Source organism: Caretta caretta, chromosome 25 (genome assembly GCF_965140235.1).
Source record: "Caretta caretta isolate rCarCar2 chromosome 25, rCarCar1.hap1, whole genome shotgun sequence".
NCBI classification, from domain to species: domain Eukaryota; kingdom Metazoa; phylum Chordata; order Testudines; family Cheloniidae; genus Caretta; species Caretta caretta.
The window spans coordinates 13,442,009-13,469,080 of record NC_134230.1 but is presented as its reverse complement, the minus strand read 5'-3'; the positions used below and the strand labels follow the sequence as shown (position 1 = coordinate 13,469,080).

The 27,072-nt window shown below is 43.6% G+C and overlaps 1 protein-coding gene across 2 annotated transcripts in view; it reads right to left on the bottom strand.

The window, feature by feature from the left end:
• Positions 1-27,039, bottom strand: part of LOC125626995 (scaffold attachment factor B1) — a 33,039-nt gene extending 6,000 nt beyond the window's left edge. For both annotated transcript variants that reach the window (XM_048830639.2, XM_048830640.2), the window contains exons 1-14: positions 26,736-27,039; positions 22,386-22,473; positions 17,785-17,846; positions 17,498-17,704; positions 16,403-16,465; positions 15,247-15,274; positions 13,851-14,349; positions 13,404-13,450; positions 6,398-6,498; positions 4,263-4,412; positions 4,087-4,166; positions 2,488-2,627; positions 1,326-1,417; positions 926-1,032 (exon numbers count right to left, since the gene is read on the bottom strand). In XM_048830639.2, the coding sequence (XP_048686596.1) occupies positions 926-1,032; positions 1,326-1,417; positions 2,488-2,627; positions 4,087-4,166; positions 4,263-4,412; positions 6,398-6,498; positions 13,404-13,450; positions 13,851-14,349; positions 15,247-15,274; positions 16,403-16,465; positions 17,498-17,704; positions 17,785-17,846; positions 22,386-22,473; positions 26,736-26,924 (1,853 nt within the window). In that variant the 5' untranslated portion in view covers positions 26,925-27,039. The remainder of the gene's footprint in view (positions 1-925; positions 1,033-1,325; positions 1,418-2,487; positions 2,628-4,086; positions 4,167-4,262; positions 4,413-6,397; positions 6,499-13,403; positions 13,451-13,850; positions 14,350-15,246; positions 15,275-16,402; positions 16,466-17,497; positions 17,705-17,784; positions 17,847-22,385; positions 22,474-26,735) is intronic.
• Between the last annotated feature and the right edge of the window lie 33 nt (positions 27,040-27,072).

Genomic DNA, 27,072 nt, shown 5'->3' with positions numbered 1-27,072 from the left:
GGGTCCCTCTCTGAGCTGAAAGGACACAGAGAATGTAGCTTTGAGGCACGGATAGTAAACCATTATTTATATTTCTATACATAAAATCATAGGACTGGAAGGGACCCTCAAGAGGTCATGTAGTACAGTCCCCTGCACTCATGGCAGGACTAGGTATTATCTAGACCATTCTTGACAGGTGTTTGTCTAACCTGCTCTTAAAAATCTCTAATGTTGGAGATTCCACAACCCTCCTTGGCAATTTATTCCAGTGCATAACCACCCGGACAGTTAGGAAGTTTTTCCTAATGTCCAACCTAAACCACCTTTGCTGCAATTTAAGCCCACTCTTTGCATACATGTGTAACCAGCTTTTTTTAAAATTTCAAATTACATGTAAACTTTGAATGGTCTGACAAGGTAAGTCACCTAAAAGGGAGTTAAGATTCACCCTGCCCGATGGAATGAGTCTGGATGGAAATCTGTCCCTGATTCTGAGACAATCTTCCTTCTTCCCCTCAGGCATTTTCCTGAAAGCACTGAATTGGGTGGGATGGAATTGTTTTGGGGGATTTTCCTCTCTCTTGCCAAGCAGCAGAGAATACTTAACATTAATTAAACCTATGTACAAAATAGAAAAGGCAGAGGAGGACAATTTGAGCTATGTTTTCACATATAACTTCACACTGCATGTTCAGATCCAAAGAGGGTATATGAATAACCTCAACAATCAGTGCTCTGCAGTCTCTTCTGGGGCTTGTGGCCTCCCGATGTGTGACCTGACAGTGGGCATCTACATAGACAATGCTTAACTGAATAAAAAAACTAAACTTCAAATACCAACGATAAAGGGACCATGTCCCCTTTAAATAGCTTTAGTGAGAAGACAGTCACCAAAGTTCTAAAAAGAAAAAAAAATTCCACACAACTTTGCCATTGAACTTACCGGCGTTGTTCCGCCTCTCTAATTTTTCGCTGTGCTTTGATTTTGTCGAATGGCACAATACCTTGTCGCTCTTTGCTCTCTGATTTGCGGTCCTGGCTCTTAAGGCTCTATAGTTAATATAAAAGTTGATAAAGGCTTACTGGAGTGCATTTATAAGAACACAATTATGATAACCAATCAAACAATACTCATAACATCCCTTCCTTTCACAAATGGTGTATCTGAGAGCTTAGTCTCTGCATGAATTTTTTTAAACATATTTATTCCTTTTATAAGCGCAGACAAAACACACAAAAGAAATATGTCTTAGCTTGAGTGTAGTGCTGCAGGTTTTGTGATGTCAGCCATTTAAAAGCTATTTGACTAATAGGAATTTTGAACCCAGAAAAATTAAACTTACTCTCTCTTTTGATGTAGTTGAAGTTTTCACGCTAATAACAGGTTCTCCTTTGGATTTGTCCATTACTACTATCCTTTCTGCTCCCTTACTTCCTACACAAACCACAACAAAAGATTACATAATATAATGGGAGCTTTGACTTTCAATGGTAGAAGTCCTTGCAATGTGAACATTTTTAACATTAACTCCTTTTCAAAATGCTGTTTGACAGTAGTGACTTTTGAATACTCTGCAATCTGTACCCATAAAGTAAAGTAACATTTTTATTTTATCTTTTCTACTTAAACTGAGTAACACCAGGGGCAGATCCCTCGTACGACTTTTAGATGCTACTTGATATCAAAGTGATCAGGTACATAGTGAATACATTTTTATACAACTGTTTCAATTTCTAAAACCAATAGATACTAAATATGAAATGCACTTGTCAGCATAACCTGAACCATTCAATAATGACTGTTATAACAGAAAGAAACCAAATCCATAAACAAGATATCTATAAGTTTTGTAATTTTGGCAGTTTCCATCAGATTTCTACTGACTAGTTATGGTTAAATTTTACTTACTGTTTAGTTTACTACTAAGTTATATTTGATTAAATTACCCACCCTGCATATTCACAAATATATCAGGCATGGAGACATAAGAGAAGTCGAAACAGAAAAACAAAATCCTGTTTTCTCATTCTACCCAGCATTTACTACATAACTAGGGTGATGTAAACGTCCAGTGTGACATTTTTTGATTACACATCCTATTTCTAATTACATTCACTTGAAGTATCCTAACATATATAGCGAACAGTGCTTGTTTCTAAGCTTTCCCCCTAAAAATGGACCTGATCGACATCAAGGCTAATAAGAACATAGGTAGCTGTGTAACTGTGACTATTTCACATATGTGCATGTAATACCTCAACTTTTCAAATGATCAGTGCCACAAAGTCTTGACAGAACACCAGCAGCATTTCATCACCCAAAATTATGCACTGTAACTGTTTAATATGATGACCAAAACGTAGTCAGCTACAGCAATTTTTAAAAAGTACTATCCTATCTTCCATCTTACAAAACATTTAAATCATTTGGTTTGGGAAGACATAATTGTAAGCATCCACATGAATCATGCCTAATACTCTGTAACAAAACAGCAGTTAAATTACCTGATTTTGTAGTCTTCAGTTGATCTGAGGACCCAGACTTCAGCTCATCTTTATCCTTCTCTTCTTTTTCATCTTTTCCTTCTGCTTTCTTAGCATCATCTTGTTGGTCAGTCATCTCGTCGTTTTTAACACTGCCAGACCTATAGAAAATAAACTGATTTAAAACTGAAGGAAAAAACTCAACACATTGACAAAGAATGATATAAATGTGCAGAAAGTCTGAGCTAAAAGCAGATTGAAATACATGTCCTTTTACATATAAGGCTTTGGCTTAAGTCTCTGGAAGAGATGCACAGTATGCCCAACGGCACTGATACTGAAAATGCTAATTCCTCTGTTGGCATGAAGTGAAAAAAGATCAGAACCTACTGTACAGCTTCAAAGAAGTTTTGGCTTAGCATAAGATCAAGATAACTGAACTATACACAATAGGAAAACACACATTATGGTGTGCCTAATGCCAGAAAAGATTCCTGAGAGAAAACATGGCAACCAACGTCAAACCTAGTAGAGTTTTTGTAGCATGGCTGTTGAACACAACAAAACTGACACCATACAGTAGGCGGGCAGAGCCTCTCATAAAATTAAAAGTTTCCAGAGATGAGAGCTAAATTAAACAAAGCCAAAAACTAGTTATCAAACAGCATCTGACAAGAGAGTTATACTTCAAGAAAACATTTAAAGCAGAGGAGTTATCTTAACCCTTCTGGCTACTCTAAGTATTCCAAAAAGAAAAAGCAGTGTGGCGCTGATGAGAACAAATGGTGGGAACAGAATCTTGAACATCTGATCTCCAACAGTAGCCCTAGGTAGCCCTGTTCCATGAGAGAATCTCTTGTGTGTAAAAAGCTCTAGTACGGGAACAGACTAATGAATGGATCAGAACTCTGGAGTGGTGCTCTTTATAGGTTTATGATATTGATGTGTAGCAGGCTTTATTGCAGGCTGGCATAAGAAGATCTAGACATACCAAAAAGCCTATGACTGAGAAAACATGGGTCTTATATATGCCTAACAAGGCATGCAGTTGAAATATCTGCACTTCACTCACTGTTAACTTTTATAATAGTATATTTGGTAATAAAGATCAGAAAGAACAGTCATTATGATAAAACAGAGAGCCAAAAAAAAAAACTGAACTGGAAAATGGAACTGAGAATTACAACTGAGCTAGGGAGTAAGGTTCCAAGCACATACAAGGGAAAGTTAGCATTCAAGGAAAATAACCAATTTCTGAGATTTCTCCACCCACAACAATAATCAGGATACTTCAAAGTCTACACGGGAGTCAGGGTGGAGACCTTTTAATGAAATTCCATCAGGGAGTTGTGTTTTCAGTGGTTTCTTTTTTGCTACTTAAGCCTTATTAGTTCCTAGATAATCAGATACAGATTTGATTTGTGACTGCACACACTTGACCAGAAATGTGACAATGAAACACAAATATTGCTTCATTCATATTTTTGCATGCATCACTCCAGACCTCTTTATATATTCACCTTGCTCACTTCTTAACACAGCTTTGTTTTTCCAGACAAAGCAGAAAATACCCCAAAACTATCAAACTATTTTTCAGATATGGGATCTACAGAATGATACCTCTCACTGACAACTGTCTCCTTCTTCACTTCACTCTCTTTTTTCTCTGTAGGTTTTTTCCCAGCAGGTTCATTTTTTGCCTGAAATTATATTTGACAAACACCAGGTGAAACATTTCAGTAATATAGGAATTCTTAGACAGGTTATTCTATCTTTTCTTGAGAATGATCACTTACTTTTTCTACAGAAATTATTTTCCCATGTAACTCTGTTTTATGAAGGTGTGTAATACACTTTGTTGCCTCCTCAGCTGTAGACATTGTAACAAACCCATAGCAGCGAGAACCAGGACTGCGAGCATTGGTCACCACTTTTGCACCAACCACCTTAAGGAGGACAATTACAGTGTCACTCTATTATAAGTACACAACACACTCATACACAGCCCATTTATAACCTTAAAATATTAGGTTTCAGAGTAGCAGCCGTGTTAGTCTGTATTCGGAAAAAGAAAAGGAGTACTTGTGGCACCTTAGAAACTAACAAATTTATTTGAGCATAAGCTTTCGTGAGCTACAGCTCACTTCATTGGACACATTCACCATGTCTTTTACCTACTCGAATGCAGCCTATCATACCTGGATTATCTGTTTTTAAGCGACAAACAACTATGAAAACAACATTTTGGAACCAAGCATTATAAGTGCAATGTTGCAAAAGTTCAACTGGTGAAAAGCAGACAATGTGAAGTCTATTTATAAGAAATCCTGTAAAATGTGCATCACCAGCATCATTTTGATGAACGGTAATAAAAGGAACAACAGTCAAGGGCAAGTATAATTTCCACTCATGTTGATACGAGTTCAACAATCTGCTAGGATGAGTCCCAACAAAAATGTAACTTTTCAGTCATTGGTAGTTGTACGCACAAAATATTAACGAATTAAAAATTTTTTCAAATAAAATTCAGTTTGAGAGGTGGGAAGCACTCACCAAAAATATGATTTTAAAAAGCCTACTTATATGCAATTTTCAAGTATGCTACAGAAGACAGGGAAGAAAACATTGAAACAACATGTATAGATAAGTATTTCCATAAAAGCTCTTTGTTTATGCAGATAAAGTCTATACAGCACACTTAATACTGGGGGAATAAATCAGAAATTCATACAGGCTTCCCATTTTAAAGTGCAGCTGAAGGTGGAATATGCTTTTAACATGTACTTTACCGCAGGTGTACTTTTGCCTCTTGTAAATTTAACTTTGTCCATAATTAATATTCAAAGAAGAATATGGATTCTTTTGTTTGAATTACAGTGACTGCTGTCAGATTATTCAGGCAAATACAAAGACAGCTGTCACCGGTATTTTGGATGCACATTTGTGCCATTTCTCTAGAATCATCTCCTCCCAGATCACTGGATGAAATTTTGGATTAAACTAAGAAAATGAGTACACCTCATTTTAATAATGTAATTTGACACAGTTAATTTTCTTGGCATCAAATGCAATAACCACATGCAATTCAAACAAATACCCAGATGTGCTGAAGTTAATTCATTTGATTTAATGTAAGATCACAATATGTTAAGTTTTGTTTTTTCTCAAGTTGAATTTGCGGAAAGCCATTCCCACCGCTTGCAGTGGGAACGGTATTTAAGCATTCTCAGCATCTGACGTCATTTTAAAGTACGCTACTGAACCTCTGAGAAAAATACTTAAATATTCCTTCAAATACGAGGGAAGTTATTAATTTTGGCATCCATCATCTATTAAATCAGCCCTTCCAATTTTCCTCTTAACAGGAGATATGGGATTTAATTCAGCACACCATTAACAGCAGCATACAAAACCTTTTTTCAAGTGTTAATTTTAGTATCAGTGTCAATTTTAGACCAAACAAATCTTTGGACTTACTTATTTTCTTAGTTTAATCCAAAAGAATGGACACACCATTCTTACATACTACACCAGAAAGAAGGCTCTAAATTCCAATATTATTTCATTCAGGTTCAAATATAGCCCCTTCATATTATTAAATTTATGCTGAGTGACCATGAGGGTGACACTACAGTATAGGAAATGGAGAAATATATATAACAAAGACATTAGCCTAAATTAATTCAAACCAGGATCTGGAGAGGAAAGGATTTTTTTGTACGGGTGAGGGAAAAATACAAAAGCTTAAATAGCTTAGATTAGTACATCTTATTTGCTTTTGTGTGCAACAAGAATATTTTTGATAATTTAGACTTCCAATTACCTGTACTTCATCTGTGGTACTGGTATTCCATTAAAATACTTTAAATAGCAAACACCAAGAGAAGAAATATTGTTAGCTAGTTTGGGGTAAAAGGATCAAAAACCGTACCTTCCCATATTTGCTAAAAAGATTCTTCAAGTCTGTAGCTCTAGTCGTGGAGGCAAGTCCACTCACCCAAAAGTTTCTACCAGAACTGCTACTAGTGCGACCTAATTCAAAAAGAAAACTCATTTCACCATAATTAAAAAAAGCAATTCCAGTTCACATTCTTTAGTCACAGGTCAACTGAAATATAAAGTGTAAAATTTACCTTCATTGATTGACATTCTTCAAAGTGATTAGTACCTTTAAGTTCGACGTATTTGCAGTTGTAACAAAGTACAAGTTTTGACATGCATGACAAAAATATAGTACATTACTTTACAAAGACTCAGACTTCACTAAATAGAATGGTTACTCACCTTAGGTAACTGTGGTTCTTAGAGGTGTTTTGTCCATGTGGATCCCACTTATGGCACAAATATTCCTCATGCGTGAGAGACTGAAATTTTTGACCATTCAATCTAGACTCCTAATTGCCTAAATCCCTTTTGAAAATGAGATTTAGGCTCATAAATTAGTTAGTTGTGGTGCTGAGTGCCGCAAAACCTAAATACCTTTAAAAATATGGGCCTACGTGCTCTAGGAACTTAAGTGACTTGAAAAAAAATGGATTTTCGGTATTTCTGAAGTAAAATTTTCGATCACCTAATCCAGCATATAATGGCTGTTAAAGGTATGGCTTGAGCTCCAAGTGGCAGCCTTGCAGATCTGATATAGGAAAACTTCTTAGGCACCCTGAAAAGGCTGTCTCGCTTTAGTTGTGTGGGCCCTGATGCCCAATGGAGGGGGCTTATCTACTAGTTGGTAACAAATTGTAATGCACAGAGTGATCCACTTGGATCCATCCACATAAGCATAGCCCTGAAAAGCAGGTTCTACTAGCTGTTGAAATGCTTTACTGGGTTCCAGTTGAGCTGTATTCTGCACACACATCCTCCAGCTGGCCACTCTGCCTTGCAAAATCCCTTGTTCTTCCTTATACAGGTGTGGGTCTACTCTGCTCTGATTACCTGCTAATGAGCTGTCAATGCATTAAATTGGGATTGGGAGAGTTTTCAGCCACCTATGAAATATCCTTGCTGTCCATAATTGAAACAAGTCTTTTTATGACAGGTTTCAGAGCAGCAGCCGTGTTAGTCTGTATCAGCAAAAAGAAAAGGAGTACTTGTGGCACCTGAGAGACTAACAAATTTATTTGAGCATAAGCTTTCGTGAGCTACAGCTCACTTCATCAGTGAGCTGTAGCTCACGAAAGCTTATGCTCAAATAAATTTGTTAGTCTCTCAGGTGCCACAAGTACTCCAAGTCTTTTTATCAATCCTCGCTTACCAATTTCCTTAGGCTTCTGAGTGGTCAAATGTCCTCCTTAACTGGGTGGAGCAGATCTTGATCTAGCTATCTGCAATTGAACCAACAGTTGCTCAGTTTGGAGATATTTCTCTTTCAGTCTCTTAGAACTGCTCTGATATTCCTTCCAGTTCCTTCACCAAATGCAGGCTAGCTTTACTAAAGCCCTTCGCTTCTCTTGACAATGTTCTCTTTTTCCGAATCACAGCATTCCTTCTCCATAGGTTCTCACTTTCAACAAGAATTGTACACTGGAAATGTTTCTCTGTCAACCATCTGGACTAATACCCTTGTGATCCTCAGTGTGGTTAGCAATGATTTGTGCCAACAACCTTCTAAAACTGGTCTTGTTTACAAGAGTCTAATTCTGCATATTTCACTCCACCTCAAGAATTTTTTGGACTAATGCATGTAATCTGCTCAGGTACAGAGCTGTTCTCCAGTATGTTGATCAGTTTCAGAAACTGAGGCTTAAGCTCTGATGCTCTCTCTATAGTTCCATATGCCTTTTCTAGACTCTTAAAAACCGTCTCCAGCATTTGTCTTGATACCAGCTAGTATGATTATCCTCACTGCTGGGGTCAATGCATTTGCAGTGATATTACCTCTCTTTATCTTGTCAGAGATTTCATCACCTTCCATAAAGTCTCTGGTTTGAGCTTGCTAGGCAGGATAATCAACCTCTCCACTGAGTCTGGGTGAACTGCCCGAAAAAACATTTCAGTTTAAACTTTACATCTGTCGTTCTTTGTCTCACTGGTAGATTTCAAAACCTGCTCTTGTAAACAAGACAAAGATTTACAGCAGCAACAGCTGCTTCCACTGAATGACTACCTGTTAACCCTCTCCTTTGTCAGTCACATGTGTAAACTGTCTGTCAGTATCAGATCCTCCATCAGAATGTTCAGGATCCTCATGCTCATTGTGCTGGGAATCTGTGAGCAGTTCTCGTGGAAATAAGTAGCATAATCCTATGGTGAATAGATATCACAACCCATTTCTTCACTAATCTGTGTATTTCACACACTCTCTCCCCCTGTGTATTAAAGGAGGCAAGATCTGGAAATTCACAAAACATTTAAAACCACTCTCCTTCAAAGGTCTGTATATCAGTTACCTGACCATATGCCCACCTATCAGCCCACCTTATTGCTTCTGTACTGTCAGTATGAGACATCACTGATGAAAATGGGTCTGTAGGAATTCGGCCCAAATGTCTGCAAGTGTCCATGACTCTAGTCAATAGAATCAATACAGTACATGCACACACATATACTACCACTCTATTCTCTTTGACTGAATGACACTGATTGTCTCAGAAAGAGAAATCAGATAAAACTGTGTAAACCTGAAGTCCAATTTTGGGCACTATTTGTGTAACAGGAAGGGACGTAGATGAAGAAATATTACATATAACTATTACACTCCCCCGTTTCCTACATCTCAGTTTAACACTTTTCTGAGGTACAAGCCAGAGTTCTCTCTTTATGCATTATGCAGTTAAACCTCGTGGCTACTGTATGTAAAACCCTGAATGTAGCTGTTAACTGTTCCCAGTCAGCTTCAAAGAGAGTACTATACAATTTCTAAATAAACAAAGATTTAAGACACAAAAATATTGTAAATAGTATTTGGAATACTTATGAATATTTTTAAACAACGTCTTTTAGAATGTAATAGAAACATCGGTAGATTTACAGACTGTCCCATTTTGTTGCTGTTATATGTATATTTAAATGTTAAGGTTTCAACGTAACATTTGCACTTCTATACTTTAGCACGCACATATAAACAAACCCCACTGATCCGATTTCAGAGGATTTTTCAGTCTTTATAGTGTGGCCCTAATATGTATAGTATCACCTGGATTCTTCAGAGCTTGAGAAGAATGGAAAAGAATAGAGATTTTGCCAAACTCATCAGAGCTTTGTCAACAAACAAAAATCTGGGGATCCTTACAGCTGGGAGGATTCCAGCCCCTGGATTAATAGTTCCTGGTCTCAGTTGTTGGTGAAATAGAAATCTGAAGTCTATAACCAAAGTGGTAGAGGCACTGGAATCAACATTTCCATGAAGCGCTCACTCTGTAGGGTACCATATTTTCCCTCACAAACCCAACTAAGTCAGGTAAGAATTTACAAACCTTTACCTTTGCTCTGTTCTCTTTTGGACAAAACCCCTTTTTAACCTCCACCTCCTCCCTCACCTAAACTGTGATTGGCACAGCTCTCAACTGGTGAATGTGTGGGACCTGAACAACTGCTCGCCCTAAATGAATGCTACTCCTGCAGCTTCAGAAGCAGCTACTGAGCATGTCTATTAATGACACATGTTTCTGGATGTCCTGGGTCCTTCCACCAGACCTTGGGTCTCAAAGTTTCAGAGGCAAGAATCCGGGAAGGATCCTGGGATGGTAATTGCTCTGAAGAAAAAGGAAAAGTATTTGATGTTCTTGTTGGCAAACAGGTTTATTATGGAAGGGCTCTATTTGCAGAATAGAGGCTTGAGGATGGAGTTCTTCAGCAACTACTAGTGGTTGGCAGAGTACTGAATGTCGAGGCAATTATGCCAATTGTTTGTTCCTGGTAGTTATCCTGTAAAGATGGCGCTAATGCCACAGCTTGATTGTCTCCTGACAAAGAAAGGATGAGTTGGCACCCTCCTGCCTATAGATATAAAATATTACTTTACCAAGGTGTTGCTTTACTGTGGTTCTTTTCAAGAGCAGCAAATTGATATGGAGTAAGGACTCTTTCCAGAACAACATGCCTTGCATTTGCAGGTGGTTTAAATGGACCAGAAACCTGCTATGGAGACACTTGTAATCTTTGTTGCTGTGGGAAGAGAGGTGTAGAATGGCACATCTCTTCTTTGCAGCTCAACTAGGGATAGGTCCATCAGTCCAGGGAAATACTATAGGATTTGGAAACACAAGGCAAATGTTTGTATTTGGTGGGTTGGTAAAGAAGACTTCAGCCAGCCTTGAAGGTGAAGACTTGCAAGAAGTGTCACATGAGTGCACAAGGCCATGTACCTTAACAGTTTGATTCTTGCTGTTCTTGCAGGGTTTCCCTGAGGATGAAGATCAGGAACACGATAGCCTCAAATCTGTCTTGAGGAAGATATTCCTTTGCTGTATTGGAATCTAGAAAAGCCCCTATAAAAATGCTATGGACTGGGTTGGCCAACCTCAATTTGGAGGATCCAGAGGCTGAACAAAGGGTTTGCTGACCCTGTCTCAATACTGGTAAGGAGACTTAGCGCACAGTCCCTACTTACAAAGGCATAAGAATGGCCATACTGGGTCAGACCAAAGGTCCATCTAGCCCAGTATCCTGTTTTCCGACAATGGCCAATGCCAGATCCCCCAGAGGCAATGAACAGAACAGGTAATCAAGTGATCCATCCCGCTGCCCATTCCCAGCTTCTGGCAAACAGAGGTTAGGGACATCATCCCTGCCCATCCTGGCTAATAGTGCTTGATGGACATATCCTCCATGAACTTATCTAGTTCTTTTTGGAACCCGGTCACAGACTTGGTCTTCACACATCCTCTGGCAAGGAGTTCCACAGGCTGACTGTGTGTTGTGTGAAAAAATACTTCCTTTTGTTTGTTTTAAACCTGCTGCCTATTAATTCCATTTGGTGACCCCTAGTTCCTTTGTTATGAGGAGTAAATAACACTTCCTTATTTACTTTCTCCATACCAGTCATGATTTTATAGACATCTATCACATCCCCCCCCTTAGTTGCCTCTTTTCCAAGCTGAAAAGTCCGTGTCTTATTAATCTCTCCTCACATGGAAGCCGTTTCATACCCCTAATAATTTTTGTTGCCCATTTCTGAACCTTTTCCAATTCCAATACATCTCTTTTGAAATGGGGTGACCACATTTGCACGCAGTATTCAACATGTGGGCGTACCATGGATTTATACTGAGGCAATATGATATTTTCTGTCTTATTACCTATCCTCTTCCTAATGATTCCCAACATTCTGTTCACTTTTTTGACAGCTGCTGCACACTGAGTGGATGTTTTCAGAGAACTATCCAGAATGACTCCAAGATTTCTTTCCTTAGTAGTAACAGCTAATTTAGACCCCATGATTTTATATGTATAGTTGGGATTACGTTTTTCCAATATGCATTACTTTGCATTTCTTAACACTGAATTTCATCTGTCATTTTGTTGCCCATTCATTCAGTTTTGTGAGATCTTTTTGTAGCTCTTCGCAGTCTGCTTGGGACTATCTTGAGTAGTTTTGTATCATCTGAAAATTTTGCCACCTTACTGTTTACCCCCTTTTCCCTGATCATTTATGAATATGTTGAATAGGACTGGTGCCAGTACAGAGCCCTGGGGGACACCACTAATTTACCCTTCTCCATTCTGAAAACTGACCATTTATTCCTATCCTTTATTTCATATCTTTTAACCAGTTACCAATCCATGAGAGGACTGTGCCCTCTTATCCCATGACAGCTTACTTTACTTTTTTGGTGAGGGACCTAAGGCACTGAAGAGGTGGAATCTCTGGGAGTCAAAGTTCCTTTTTGGAGTCAGAGGAACATCTTTCCAAACCCAACACTCCCTATATGAATTGTTCAAGAAGGCAGAAATATCTAGAGTGATGAGTTCTGGCGGAAAAAGATCAGCATATGGTCCAGAATGTGGCCTTCATAAAAACAGATTAATGAATTAAGAGCATCTATCCGTTAATGAAGTAAGTCCATTTGGCTCGATGTCAGTGTTTAGGCTCAGCCACTAGGTGAAGAGATGCCAAGTAGGAGTCAGGAAGAAGAAAATGCAAAGAAAACAAATAAGACACGGCCAAAAGGGCAGAAAAGTGTCCTTAAAATACTTATAGCAATTACTAATATATACAAAACTGATTTGATGAAAGGGTGTCAGCAGGCAGACACTGCCAAGTTCTGTTCTACTGCTGGAGTGGTCAGAGCGAACGGGGAGGCAATTGGATCTGCACTGCCCTACATATCCTTGAATGGGGAGAGACGACAGATATAAGGACATGCACAGGCAATGGGGCCCAGCTGACACTCCTGGGTGAAAGATTATGATCTCACTTGCATATGGTATGTACATGTCCCATAAGTGGGATCCACAAAGACAGATTCCATGAAGAAACAAAATAATTTGACTAAGGGAGACTGCCTTTGAAGATTGTCACAGAAGTATACAGCTATTTTAATTTAAAATTTATAGGCAATTATTAGAATCCTTATTTTAGCAAAACAGAAGATTATATATGATAAATTTGTTTCATATATTTAAACTGAGTAGAATTATGAAAGGCTCTTCACTCAATGAGATGTCCATAAGCACCTTCACTGGTCTGAAGGACGTATCTGCCATGTATTAAAAGTTTTCTTTGAAGTCACTGTTACAATTTGTAGGATATAGTCACCAAATATCCATAGAAAATGATTAGAACAATAAGCTTTCCATGATACACACGAAGTATTTTTGAAACAATGGTTACATAATGCAGATAGAAAGCCTTAATTAAATCTTGCAATCATTGCCACTGATTTCAATTATTTTCAAATCATTTACAATAACCTACTCTGCAAAAAAGCAAAAGAAATTACACAAGTTTTACCAAATGAATCCTAGGATGAAGATTATTTTCCTTTACAACATACCTTTCTCATCTTTTGAGACTGTCTTTGTAGCTCTGTCCTCCTCAGGGCTAAAGACAAAAATTAACGTTAATCAATGAGGAAACAAAAAGGAAAATTAACTCTAAATTATGGTATTAAAATACCTACCAGAAACTAGTTGAGAAACAAAAGACACCTTTGCAAACTTGTATTAAGAAATCTGACATGAAATAAGGAAAGTCAGATTCTTAAACTTATGTCTGGCAGAAGATAAAAATAAGAATTTAATAAAACAACCTTTGAAGGTTGAGGAAAGGAAGGAAATCAAACCATCAGTTAAAAATTGCACAAGAAGAAATAAAAGATTCTTTAGGAATAGACTACAATTTCATCAGTCTTGCTGGCCAATTGAAGGAAACAGCTTATTTGCATCACTTAATGACCAATAAAAAAAGATAGCATCTGGTCTAAAACTGAGAAAAAACAAACCTCTTTTTCTGATCACCGCCCTCATTGGTAGAGGACTCTTTAGTAGCAGATGATTCTTCAGAAATAGCTTTGTCTTCTGTTTTCTTGGCATCTTCTTTACTATCTTTGGTTTCAGGACCTGCATCTTTATCCGCTGTTTCCCCACTAGAAGCTTCCAGACCTTCTGATGGTTTGCTACTCTGATCACTTATGTTTTCTACTACTAAAGATTCAGAGTCCATTTTCTCTTCATCTATTGTCTGTTCACTTGTCTCCCCTTTTGCTACAACTAAATGCTTTGCTTCCTTCCTTGAAAGATCTTGTGCTGACTTGCTGTCCAAATCTAAAGCATCTTCCTCCGACTGACTGGCAGCAAGAGCGTCCTCTTCCTCTGCTAGCTTTTTGCCTGCCACGGCGTTACTTGCTTCTTGTGCATATGGCTGCTCCACTTCGGAAATTTCTTCTTTAAGTGGTTCAGATTTACAAGTTTCCCCCAAAATCTCGAGTATTTTCTCATTTTCTACGGATTTAACAGGAATAGAATGGCACAAGATTTAATCACCAGGGAAATAAAGCAATCACAAATGTGGAACTGGCATGGCTGCCACACTAACACCAAGAGAAGTTCTAAGCTACACAGAGATTGGAAAACCCTAATGTACACAATATTAAAGTTCTAAACTATTTGCAGCCTAACAAATTATATTAAGCCCAAACGTTATAGGGAAGAAAACGCCCCCACAGATTTAACAAAAACCTTCTGGCTGATCCTTGACATTCTTCATGAAATTGTTCAGTTCTGGTTCTTCTCAATTTAACTTCCACAATCCAAGATGCTTAACTGAATGTATCAATGCACTGAAAGTTCAATTTTCTAATTTCTGTGAAATTCTTTTAGCAGACACTCCAACATGAAAACTGGGACATCTTCTGATGGTGCATGAGTATATTTTCAGTCCAGAAAGTGAATAGAATCTGTATGGAATTTCCATGAAGAAACTGTCTTCTTTCTTCTGTATCCAGTTACTAATTTTTAAATTTTAGGTCCCTACAATGGCTTTATACTGCCTTTTCTGCTCTACTAGTTAAAGAATTAAGATACTCTGTGATATCACAAGATCTGTTTTACATGTAGAATCTTTAGCTTTTAAACTGAAATTAACTTTTCTAGATCCATTTATGTAGTTTAGGAGGCTTTTAAATAACCACTTTATGTCAGTGAAAATATTTAAATGACAGACATTAGTTCACAGATCTGGGGATATGATTGGGTTTCCAATCTCTATGACCCTTGCATGATCTGGATTGTCCACCATAGGAATAATGCAAACTATAACATTGCATTTTTTGTTAAAACAACTAGTGTTTTAAAAAGGGTTAGTTGAAAAGATGGGATTACATTGTTCTTTAATAGTACCTGGCTCCAAGGATGATTCCTCGATTTTCTGTAAAAAAAATAAAAAAAAAATAAAATAAAATAAAACAAAACATTTGAAAACACTTTTATAAACCTAATAAACTGAGTCTAAATTATGAACAAAAATAGAATTTAGACTATTTGAAGTTACTGTATTTAAAACTGGCTCACCTAGAACCATTTCAAACGAATATTTATATAAATAATGAAAATTTACATAAACAAAACCACAAAATAAATCAAGACTACCTGAGTTCACCTACATTTGTTATGTGTCTTTCTAGCTAACTCAGGCTATGTCTACACTATGGACCTGTTTACAGTGGCACAGGTGTGCTGTTGTAAGGTCTTCCCTGAGCTCCCCAGAGAGCTCTCCTGCTGGCATAATTAAACCATGCCTAATGAGCAGTGGCAGTCATTTTGGCAGGAGAACATCTCCCGCTGTCCACACCAGCGCTTTTGTCAGTGAAACTTTTGTTGGTCAGAAAGGTGTGTTTTGTTTTGTTTTCACACCCCAACCGACAAAAATTTGTCTACACTAACACTTTTGTTGGGTAAAAGCCTCAGAATACTAAAGGCCTTAGAAACAACATTTATGTCTACTATGCCGAAAATAATAAATATGGAGAAAACATATTGCACATTTGTACTAACCACTGTAATTCACAATGATGAAAAAGGAAATGAAGTGAACTGAAAATCAGATTATGTAATGTTAGCATTAATGTGGTATTTTTGTTTCCTCTCTAAAAGAAAGTTAATCAAAATATGTACAAGCAGGGGGTATTTAAGTTCTATTGGTGCCCACACAAAAGGAAGTTAAGCTTTCCAAACTAAAACCACTTTTATTTACAACTCAGATAGTAGAGGATGATGATGATTTCTCAAAGTGGGCAGCCAAAACTGGCAGATGTGCTCAATCAGCTTATAGATATGAGTAAAGATAGTGTCCAGACTCCAAAATAAGTAGGCACTGCCCTGAGACCCCACTGTCATTATGACTTTATTAAGTATTACAACATCTATACTAAATCATAATATGAATTCCAATTAGAGTAAAAGACGTGAGTTCAGTTTTATTATGTTGAGAGATTAATTGGCAATTTTCTATGTAGTACTGAAAATAACCCGCAGTAGAGCTAAAATTTCAATTTACCTTCATGATATTTAAATCAGATGAGGCAGCATCTAAGCTGTTTCCAACTTCCTCACAGTCTTCCTGAAAGATTGAATGGAAAATATTTCACTCCTTACAAAAAATTAACTACAGCTTTACAGATAAAAACCTAAATAAAATATTGGAAGGTAGGAGAAACAACACTACTTTATCTGACTTTCCCAGGGAGATAGCATTTGTATAAATATTTACCAATAATCAGAGGAACTTTTGCTCCCAAACCTCAAAATGCTACCCAAGAATGCTGAAAAATGTCAGGAAAATTATTCTAATAATTTAATGAAATTATTCATCAGCAATAAAACATCAGTTTACAATGGTCTTGCACATTTAAAGCTCCTGATCTGAAGAGAAAATTCGTTAATTTGTTTGATAGCTTTTAACATTAGTATGTCTCACTGCCTTGCTTCTCCTGCTTCTAAAGGGAAAAAAGTAATCTGAATTAGTTAACACAAGACTCATACTCTGGGTTTTTGGAGACAAAGCATGTCCTACAAGTAACATACTTGGACCCTGCTGAGAAATGAACAATAAGACACATCCCTCAAAGCGCTGCTATATGATTTAGAGCAGTTTTAACTTGTAGAATACCAGGTTTTGCCTTCCAGATTAAGGGGCCAGTGCTGCAATGGCAGAACTTAAAATGTAGGAGTAATAACGTTAGTACAAAATTGGCATTCCCAAAATAGAGGAAAGTAACACTGGGGGAGCCCTGAAGTGAGCAAATTGGTTAAAATTCTGTGTCAGCCCAATGAAAATATATTGTACAATAATGCATATGTGGGTCTCTCATAAGGCTCTCAGACATACGAAGGTATAATTTAAAAGAATGCAAATGTAGAATTAGGGCAAAATAGAATACACAAAGACTTAAAACCTAAATATTTTTAACAAGGACATTATTTACATAGATGGTGTGGACGAAATCAAAAAAGTTCAACCTCCAAATTATTTCCATTAAGTGGAACACTAACATGCAATAAATAAATATTGATTCCTGACATTTAAGTGATGCATATCATCTACAATTTTCAGAAATTAAATATATGATAAATTGTATCTCCAGTTACTTACCTCGTTTTCTGTAAGTTGATCTGGAAGTTCTTTCATTTCTGCATCAATATTGTCTTTACTATCAGACAGTGAGTCAAGAATATTATCAGCATTGTAATCATCTCCACAGTCTACAGCACTGCCATTATCTATTTCAGCTTCATCTAATACGCTAATATCCATCATGTCAATATCCTGCAAATTATCCAAACTTGCTTCAATATCCTCCTGTAAAAAGAAAAGAATAGCTGTATATTCATTGTGACTTGAAAGCAACACTATTTAATCTTCATCATGGTTTCACATACCTGTTCATCTCTAGAGTTTTCCTCCAGTCCATTGTCTTCAATGCCTTCTTCTGGTTTTCGCCCTGAAAAAAGCATTATTCAAAGGATTAAGAGCAATATCTGTTTCAGAATACACACTCTTTGCTAAATTAGCTATTCAACCTTGAGTTTGTTCCAAAAATTAATCATTAAGACCCCGATTCTGGAGCTGCAGATAATCTGGGCTGTATTTACCACTACAATGTCATTACATGGCATCAACTTGAACAAGTGTAGTGTTTCTGGTGCCTGTTCTACACCTAAAATTTAGGTTAACCTATCTATGTCACTTGGGGCTGTGAAAGATTTCACACCCTGAACTCTGTAGTTAGGTTGACCTAACCCCCAACATAGACGTGGCCAGGTTAACCTAGCAACCATCTCTCGGAGAGGTGGATTGTCAGCAACAGAAAAAACCCCTTCCACTAACGTAGGAAGTATCTACACTATGTGCTGCTGCAGCACCACAGCGATGCCGCTTTAGCGGCTCCAGTGTAGTCATACCCCAGGTGACTATTTAGATTTCCCTACATCATTCTCTTACCCCTATACACCTCAATAAAAGGACACTATAAAAATAAAATTTTAAAAAAGCCACCTTAGAAATTATAATAAACAGAATCATAATATTTTGCTTTCTCCATTTATGTTCTGCTCATCTCAAAAACAGATTAGTCAATTATTAGTTTATAATTTAGATCCCAATATTGCAAGCAGGTCCATATCATCACTTTGCAGGATCAAGGACTTTGATTTTAAGAAAAAAAGAAAAGGAGGACTTGTGGCACCTTAGAGACTAACAAATTTATTTGAGCATAAGCTTTCGTGAGCTACAGCTCACTTCATGGATGCATTCAGTGGAAAATACAGTGGGGAGATTTATATACATAGAGAACATGAAACAATGTGTGTTACCATACACACTGTAACGAGATTGATCACTTAAGGTGAGCTATTACCAGCAGGAGAGGCGGGGGGTGGGGGGGAAGGGGACGGGACTGGGACAACACACAGAGGGACCTTTTGTAGTGATAATCAAGGTGGGCCATTTCCAGCAGTTGACAAAAATGTCTGAGGAACAGTGGGGGGTGGGAATAAAGATGGGGAAATAGTTTTACTTTGTATAATGACCCATCCACTCCCAGTCTCTATTCAAACCTAAGTTAATTGTATCCAGTTTGCCAATTAATTCCAATTCAGAAGTCTCTCATTGGAGTCTGTTTTTGAAGTTTTTTTTGTTGAAGAAAGATTAAGAATGAGCTCTCAAAATTGGATACTCTCATAAAAAACCAACCTTCCATACAAACTTCCTCGTGGCTGGACTTTACTAAAACTAGACAAGCCATTTACAACACACACTTTGCTTCTCTACAAAAGAAAAAAGACACTAATCTAAACTACTACATGCCACAAGGGGTCACAACAGTGGTTCCCTTAACCCACCCAGCAATACTGTTAATCTATCCAACTATACTCTTAGCCCAGCAGAACAATCTGTCCTATTTCGGGGCCTCTCCTTCTTCCCCATCCACCCCACGAACATGATACAGTTCTGTGGTGACCTAGAATCCTATTTTCGACATCTCCGACTCAAGGAATATTTCCAACACACCTCTGAACAACATACTAACCCACCGAGACCTTCCTACTAAGACTACAAAAAGAAGGATTCTGGGTGGACTCCTCCTGAAGGTCGAAACAACAGACTGGACCTCTACACAGAGTGCTTCCGCCGATGTGCACAGGCTGAAATTGTGGAAAAGCAGCATCACTTGCCCCATAACCTCAGCCGTGCAGAACACAATGCCATCCACAGCCTCAGAAACAACTCTGACATCATAATCAAAAAGGCAGACAAAGGAGATGCTGTCGTCATCATGACTAGGTCGGAATATGAACAAGAGGCTGCTGGGCAGCTCTCCAACACCACTTTCTACAAGCCATTACCCTCTGATCCCACTGAGCGTTACCAAAAGAAACTATACCATTTGCTCAAGAAACTCCCTGAAAAAGCACAAGAACAAATCTGCACAGACACACCCCTGGAACCCTGACCTGGGGTATTCTATCTGCTACCCAAGATCCATAAACCTGGAAATCCTGGACATCCCATCATCTCAGGCCCTGACAGCAGGATTGTCTGGCTATGAAGACTCCCTCCTCAGGCCCTATGCTACCAGCACTCCCAGCTATCTTCGAGACATCACTGACTTCCTGAAGAAACTACAATCCATCGGTGATCTTCCTGAAAACACCATCCTGGCCACTATGGATGTAGAAGCCCTCTACACCAACATTCCACACAAAGATGGACTACAAGCCGTCAGGAACACTATCCCTGATAATGTCACGGCAAACCTGGTGGCTGAACTTTGTGACTTTGTCCTCACCCATAACTATTTCACATTTGGGGACAATGTATACCTTCAAATCAGCGGCACTGCTATGGGTACCCGCAGGGCCCCACAGTATGCCAACATTTTTATGGCTGACTTAGAACAACGCTTCCTCAGCATTCGTCCCCTAATGCCCCATCTCTACTTGCGCTACATTGATGACATCTTCATCATCTGGACCCATGGAAAAGAAGCCCTTGAGGAATTCCACCATGATTCAACAATTTCCATCCCACCATCAACCTCAGCCTGGACCAGTCCACACAAGAGATCCACTTCCTGGACACTACGGTACTAATAAGCGATGGTCACATAAACACCACCCTATACCGGAAACCTACTGACTGCTATTGCTACCTACATGCCTCCAGCTTTCATCCAGACCACACCACACGATCCATTGTCTACAGCCAAGGTCTACGATAGAACCGCATTTGCTCCAACCGCTCAGACAGACACAAATGCCTATAAGATCTCCATCAAGCATTCTTATAACTACAATACTCACCTGCTGAAGTGAAGAAACAGATTGACAGAGCCAGAAGAGTACCCAGAAGTCACCTACTACAGGACAGGCCCAACAAAGATAATAACGCAACGCCACTAGCCATCACCTTCAGCCCCCAACTAAAACCTCTCCAGCGCATCATCAAGAATCTACAACCTATCCTGAAGAACGATCCCTCACTCTCACAGATCTTGGGAGACAGGCCAGTCCTTGCTTACAGACAGCCCCCCAATCTGAAGCAAATACTCACCAGCAACCACACAACAAAAACACTAACCCAGGAACCTATCCTTGCAACAAAGCCCGTTGCCAACTGTGTCCACACATCTATTTAGGGGACACCATCATAGGACCTAGTCACATCAGCCACACCATCAGAGATTTGTTAACCTGCACATCTACCAATGTGATATATGCCATCATGTGCCAGCAATGCCCCTCTGCCATGTACATTGGTCAAACTGGACAGTCTCTATGTAAAAGAATAAATGGACACAAATCAGACGTCAAGAATTATAACATTCAAAAACCAGTTGGAGAACACTTCAATCTCTTTGGTCACTCGATTACAGATCTAAAAGTTGCAATTCTTCAACAAAAAACTTCAAAAACAGACTCCAACGAGAGAGTGCTGAATTGGAATTAATTTGCAAACGGGATACAATTAACTTAGGCTTGAATAGAGACTGGGAGTGGATGGGTCATTACACAAAGTAAAACTATTTCCCCATGTTTATTCCTCCCCCCCCCACCCCCGTTCCTTAGATGTTCTTGTCAACTGCTGGAAATGGCCCCCTTGATTATCACTACAAAAGGTCCCCCCCCCCCCCAAGAGGGTAATAGCTCACCTTAAGTGATCACTCTCCTTACAGTGTGTATAGTAACACCCATTGTTTCATGTTCTCTATGTATATAAATCTCCCCACTGTATTTTCCACTGACTGCATCCATGAAGTGAGCTGTAGCTCACAAAAGCTTATGCTCAAATAAATTTGTTAATCTCTAAGGTGCCACAAGTCCTCCTGTTCTTTTTGTGAATACAGACTAACACGGCTGTTACTCTGAAACCTTTGATTTTAAGGTATTCAGGACATGGATCATGTGTCTGTGACTAGACAAGCTTATGATGATACAAATGTTAAATAGTCAATTTCACTTTCTGGTTCTCAGGCACTACCATAATGGATATACAGGCAAGTGGCCCAATAATTTCAGAAAATGCATGCTCCAAGCCAATTTTTGAGGTTTTACAACTACATAGTTTATTTATGACTAAACTAACTCCTTTCAGAAAAGGAGGGATTTCTTTCTAACACACAAACTCTGCTAAAGGGGCTTTCAGAGCAGCTGTCTCTCCTATGCCTGGCACAATCCTGTATTCACTGCTATGAGTACTAAAAATACACTTGCAATTTAAGACCACTTCCACTTTATGGTTGAAGGTATACTAACGTAAGGTATATTTGAACTTCATAATACAATTTTAAATAGTCTTCCCTGGTCAAAGAAACAGTTCTAAGCTTAAACATGTAATGAGTTGTTGATAGCATGATTTCAGGGGCACATTAACAGAAACTGGAATGAAAAATGGAAAATTACAAGACAAGTAATCTTACAGAAAACTAACAAAAGAAAGATAAGCAAGACTACGTGAACCAGGAGTGTCAACTGTTTTGTACCTTTGCTAGTTCTCTTTGGTGTTCTTTTATTGCTAACTTCTGAAGCCACTGGCATTTCATCAGGGTCTCCCCCTTCTTCCTCAATGGCCTATTGTAAACAGAGAAAGTAATTTTTGTTTTAGTGAGTTTTCAAGAGCCCATTTCCATTTCCCCAATATCATCTCACATGTAGGAGAGGCAGATATTGGCCATCAGTAAACAGCTCGGAGTGAGGAGGAGCTATATCAAGGTGCATTGCTCACAATTTCCCAGAAAAATCAGAATACAATCAGCATCAGGACATCCATTCTGTACATACAGCATCATATCTGAAGGCTCGGAAGATTACGTAGTCTAAGTTTTTTGGGGGCAGGGACCAGCTCTTTATAGGTTTGGACAGAACCTAAAGCAGGTACTATTAGAATACAAATTTGTAACAACGTTTCCTCACCCACAGCCTCGTGGAAGCTCAGTGAAGGGGTAGAGGGACAGCAGCAGCACAATAGTCCCAAGGGGCTCAATGAAGGGCGTGTGCGGGGGGGGGGGGGGGGGGGGGGAGGAAAGGAGGGAGGGCTAGAGGCCCCAGAGAAGGGGCTAGGAGGATTGTGGGGGGAAGGGGGCGCTAGAGGCCCCAGAGGAGGGGGTAGGAGGATTGTGGGGGGAAGGGGGCGCTAGAGGCCCCAGAGGAGGGGGTAGGAGGATTGTGGGGGAGGGGGGCGCTAGAGGTCCCAGAGGAGGGGGTAGGAGGACTGTGGGGGAGGGGGGGCGCTAGAGGCCCCAGAGGAGGGGGTAGGAGGACTGTGGGGGAGGGGGGCGCTAGAGGCCCCAGAGGAGGGGGTAGGAGGATTGTGGGGGAGGGGGCTAGAGGCCCCAGAGGAGGGGGCAGGAGGATTGTGGGGGAGGGGGCTAGAGGCCCCAGAGGAGGGGGCAGGAGGATTGTGGGGGAGGGGGGCGCTAGAGGCCCCAGAGGAGGGGGCAGGAGGATTGTGGGGGAGGGGGGCGCTAGAGGCCCCAGAGGAGGGGGCAGGAGGATTGTGGGGGAGGGGGGCGCTAGAGGCCCCAGAGGAGGGGGCAGGAGGACTGTGGGGGAGGGGGGCGCTAGAGGCCCCAGAGGAGGGGGCAGGAGGATTGTGGGGGAGGGGGCTAGAGGCCCCAGAGGAGGGGGCAGGAGGATTGTGGGGGAGGGGGCTAGAGGCCCCAGAGGAGGGGGCAGGAGGATTGTGGGGGAGGGGGGCGCTAGAGGCCCCAGAGGAGGGGGTAGGAGGATTGTGGGGGAGGGGGGCGCTAGAGGCCCCAGAGGAGGGGGTAGGAGGATTGTGGGGGAGGGGGGCGCTAGAGGCCCCAGAGGAGGGGGTAGGAGGACTGTGGGGGAGGGGGGCGCTAGAGGCCCCAGAGGAGGGGGTAGGAGGACTGTGGGGGAGGGGGGCGCTAGAGGCCCCAGAGGAGGGGGTAGGAGGACTGTGGGGGAGGGGGGCGCTAGAGGCCCCAGAGGAGGGGGTAGGAGGACTGTGGGGGAGGGGGGCGCTAGAGGCCCCAGAGGAGGGGGTAGGAGGACTGTGGGGGAGGGGGGCGCTAGAGGCCCCAGAGGAGGGGGTAGGAGGATTGTGGGGGAAGGGGGCGCTAGAGGCCCCAGAGGAGGGGGTAGGAGGATTGTGGGGGAGGGGGGCGCTAGAGGCCCCAGAGGAGGGGGTAGGAGGATTGTGGGGGAGGGGGGCGCTAGAGGCCCCAGAGGAGGGGGTAGGAGGACTGTGGGGGAGGGGGACGCTAGAGGCCCCAGAGGAGGGGGTAGGAGGACTGTGGGGGAGGGGGGGCGCTAGAGGCCCCAGAGGAGGGGGTAGGAGGACTGTGGGGGAGGGGGGCGCTAGAGGCCCCAGAGGAGGGGGTAGGAGGATTGTGGGGGAGGGGGGCGCTAGAGGCCCCAGAGGAGGGGGCAGGAGGATTGTGGGGGAGGGGGCTAGAGGCCCCAGAGGAGGGGGCAGGAGGATTGTGGGGGAGGGGGGCGCTAGAGGCCCCAGAGGAGGGGGTAGGAGGATTGTGGGGGAGGGGGGCGCTAGAGGCCCCAGAGGAGGGGGTAGGAGGACTGTGGGGGAGGGGGGCGCTAGAGGCCCCAGAGGAGGGGGTAGGAGGATTGTGGGGGAGGGGGCTAGAGGCCCCAGAGGAGGGGGCAGGAGGATTGTGGGGGAGGGGGCTAGAGGCCCCAGAGGAGGGGGCAGGAGGATTGTGGGGGAGGGGGGCGCTAGAGGCCCCAGAGGAGGGGGTAGGAGGATTGTGGGGGAGGGGGGCGCTAGAGGCCCCAGAGGAGGGGGTAGGAGGATTGTGGGGGAGGGGGGCGCTAGAGGCCCCAGAGGAGGGGGTAGGAGGACTGTGGGGGAGGGGGGCGCTAGAGGCCCCAGAGGAGGGGGTAGGAGGACTGTGGGGGAGGGGGGCGCTAGAGGCCCCAGAGGAGGGGGTAGGAGGACTGTGGGGGAGGGGGGGCGCTAGAGGCCCCAGAGGAGGGGGTAGGAGGACTGTGGGGGAGGGGGGCGCTAGAGGCCCCAGAGGAGGGGGTAGGAGGACTGTGGGGGAGGGGGGCGCTAGAGGCCCCAGAGGAGGGGGTAGGAGGACTGTGGGGGAAGGGGGCGCTAGAGGCCCCAGAGGAGGGGGTAGGAGGACTGTGGGGGAGGGGGGCGCTAGAGGCCCCAGAGGAGGGGGTAGGAGGATTGTGGGGGAAGGGGGCGCTAGAGGCCCCAGAGGAGGGGGTAGGAGGATTGTGGGGGAGGGGGGCGCTAGAGGCCCCAGAGGAGGGGGTAGGAGGATTGTGGGGGAGGGGGGCGCTAGAGGCCCCAGAGGAGGGGGTAGGAGGATTGTGGGGGAGGGGGGCGCTAGAGGCCCCAGAGGAGGGGGTAGGAGGATTGTGGGGGGAGGGGGGCGCTAGAGGCCCCAGAGGAGGGGGTAGGAGGACTGTGGGGGAGGGGGGCGCTAGAGGCCCCAGAGGAGGGGGTAGGAGGACTGTGGGGGAGGGGGGCGCTAGAGGCCCCAGAGGAGGGGGTAGGAGGATTGTGGGGGAGGGGGGGCGCTAGAGGCCCCAGAGGAGGGGGTAGGAGGATTGTGGGGGAAGGGGGCGCTAGAGGCCCCAGAGGAGGGGGTAGGAGGATTGTGGGGGAGGGAGGGTGCTAGAGGCCCCAGAGGAGGGGGCAGGAGGATTGTGGGGGAGGGAGGGTGCTAGAGGCCCCAGAGGAGGGGGTAGGAGGACTGTGGGGGAGGGGGGCGCTAGAGGCCCCAGAGGAGGGGGTAGGAGGATTGTGGGGGAGGGGGGCGCTAGAGGCCCCAGAGGAGGGGGTAGGAGGATTGTGGGGGAGGGGGGCGCTAGAGGCCCCAGAGGAGGGGGTAGGAGGATTGTGGGGGAAGGGGGCGCTAGAGGCCCCAGAGGAGGGGGTAGGAGGATTGTGGGGGAGGGAGGGTGCTAGAGGCCCCAGAGGAGGGGGTAGGAGGATTGTGGGGGAGGGGGGGCGCTAGAGGCCCCAGAGGAGGGGGTAGGAGGATTGTGGGGGAAGGGGGCGCTAGAGGCCCCAGAGGAGGGGGTAGGAGGATTGTGGGGGAGGGGGGCGCTAGAGGCCCCAGAGGAGGGGGTAGGAGGATTGTGGGGGGAGGGGGGCGCTAGAGGCCCCAGAGGAGGGGGTAGGAGGATTGTGGGGGAGGGGGGCGCTAGAGGCCCCAGAGGAGGGGGTAGGAGGATTGTGGGGGAGGGAGGGTGCTAGAGGCCCCAGAGGAGGGGGCAGGAGGATTGTGGGGGAGGGGGGCGCTAGAGGCCCCAGAGGAGGGGGTAGGATTGTGGGGGAGGGGGGCGCTAGAGGCCCCAGAGGAGGGGGTAGGAGGATTGTGGGGGGAGGGGGGCGCTAGAGGCCCCAGAGGAAGGGGTAGGAGGATTGTGGGGGAGGGGGGCGCTAGAGGCCCCAGAGGAGGGGGTAGGAGGATTGTGGGGGAGGGGGGCGCTAGAGGCCCCAGAGGAGGGGGTAGGAGGATTGTGGGGGAGGGGGGCGCTAGAGGCCCCAGAGGAAGGGGTAGGAGGATTGTGGGGGAGGGGGGCGCTAGAGGCCCCAGAGGAGGGGGTAGGAGGATTGTGGGGGAGGGGGGCGCTAGAGGCCCCAGAGGAGGGTATTCGCACCAGGGGGCTGTGCTGGGGCAGTCAGTGGTCCTCGGAGCGGCGCGAGGGACCTGGGGAGGAGCTGAGCAGCTCGCACCGGGCTCCGGTTAGCGTCATTTTCCCGCCCGGGCAGAGGGCTCCGCCGGGCCCGGGACGCGCATGCGTCCAAGGCGCCTCAGCCCGGGGACAAAGGAGCCAGGCGGAGCGTCCCCCGTTCGCCCCTCCCCCGCCCCAGCCTCGCCCCGCACCTTGCGGAGCCGCTCCATCAGGACGCTCTTGTTGCCGCCGCTGTCCAGGTTGCGGCGCTTGAGCTCGGCCCTCAGGTCGATGACCCGCAGCTCGCTCAGCCGCCGGGTCTCGGGCTCCGAGCCGGAGGGAGCCGCCCCGCCCAAGGGCGCGGACTCCCCCAGCCCGGCCGCTGACTGACTCTCCGCCATGACGCCGCTGCTCCGGCTCTCGCGCGCGCGGGACTCGGCAGAGCAAAGCAGCAAGAGCCGCGATCGCCAGCACAAAATGGTGGCGAGGCCGAAACGCCCCGTGGGGGGGGAAGGAGAGGGTGCGGCGCGCAGGCGCAGTAAGGAGGGG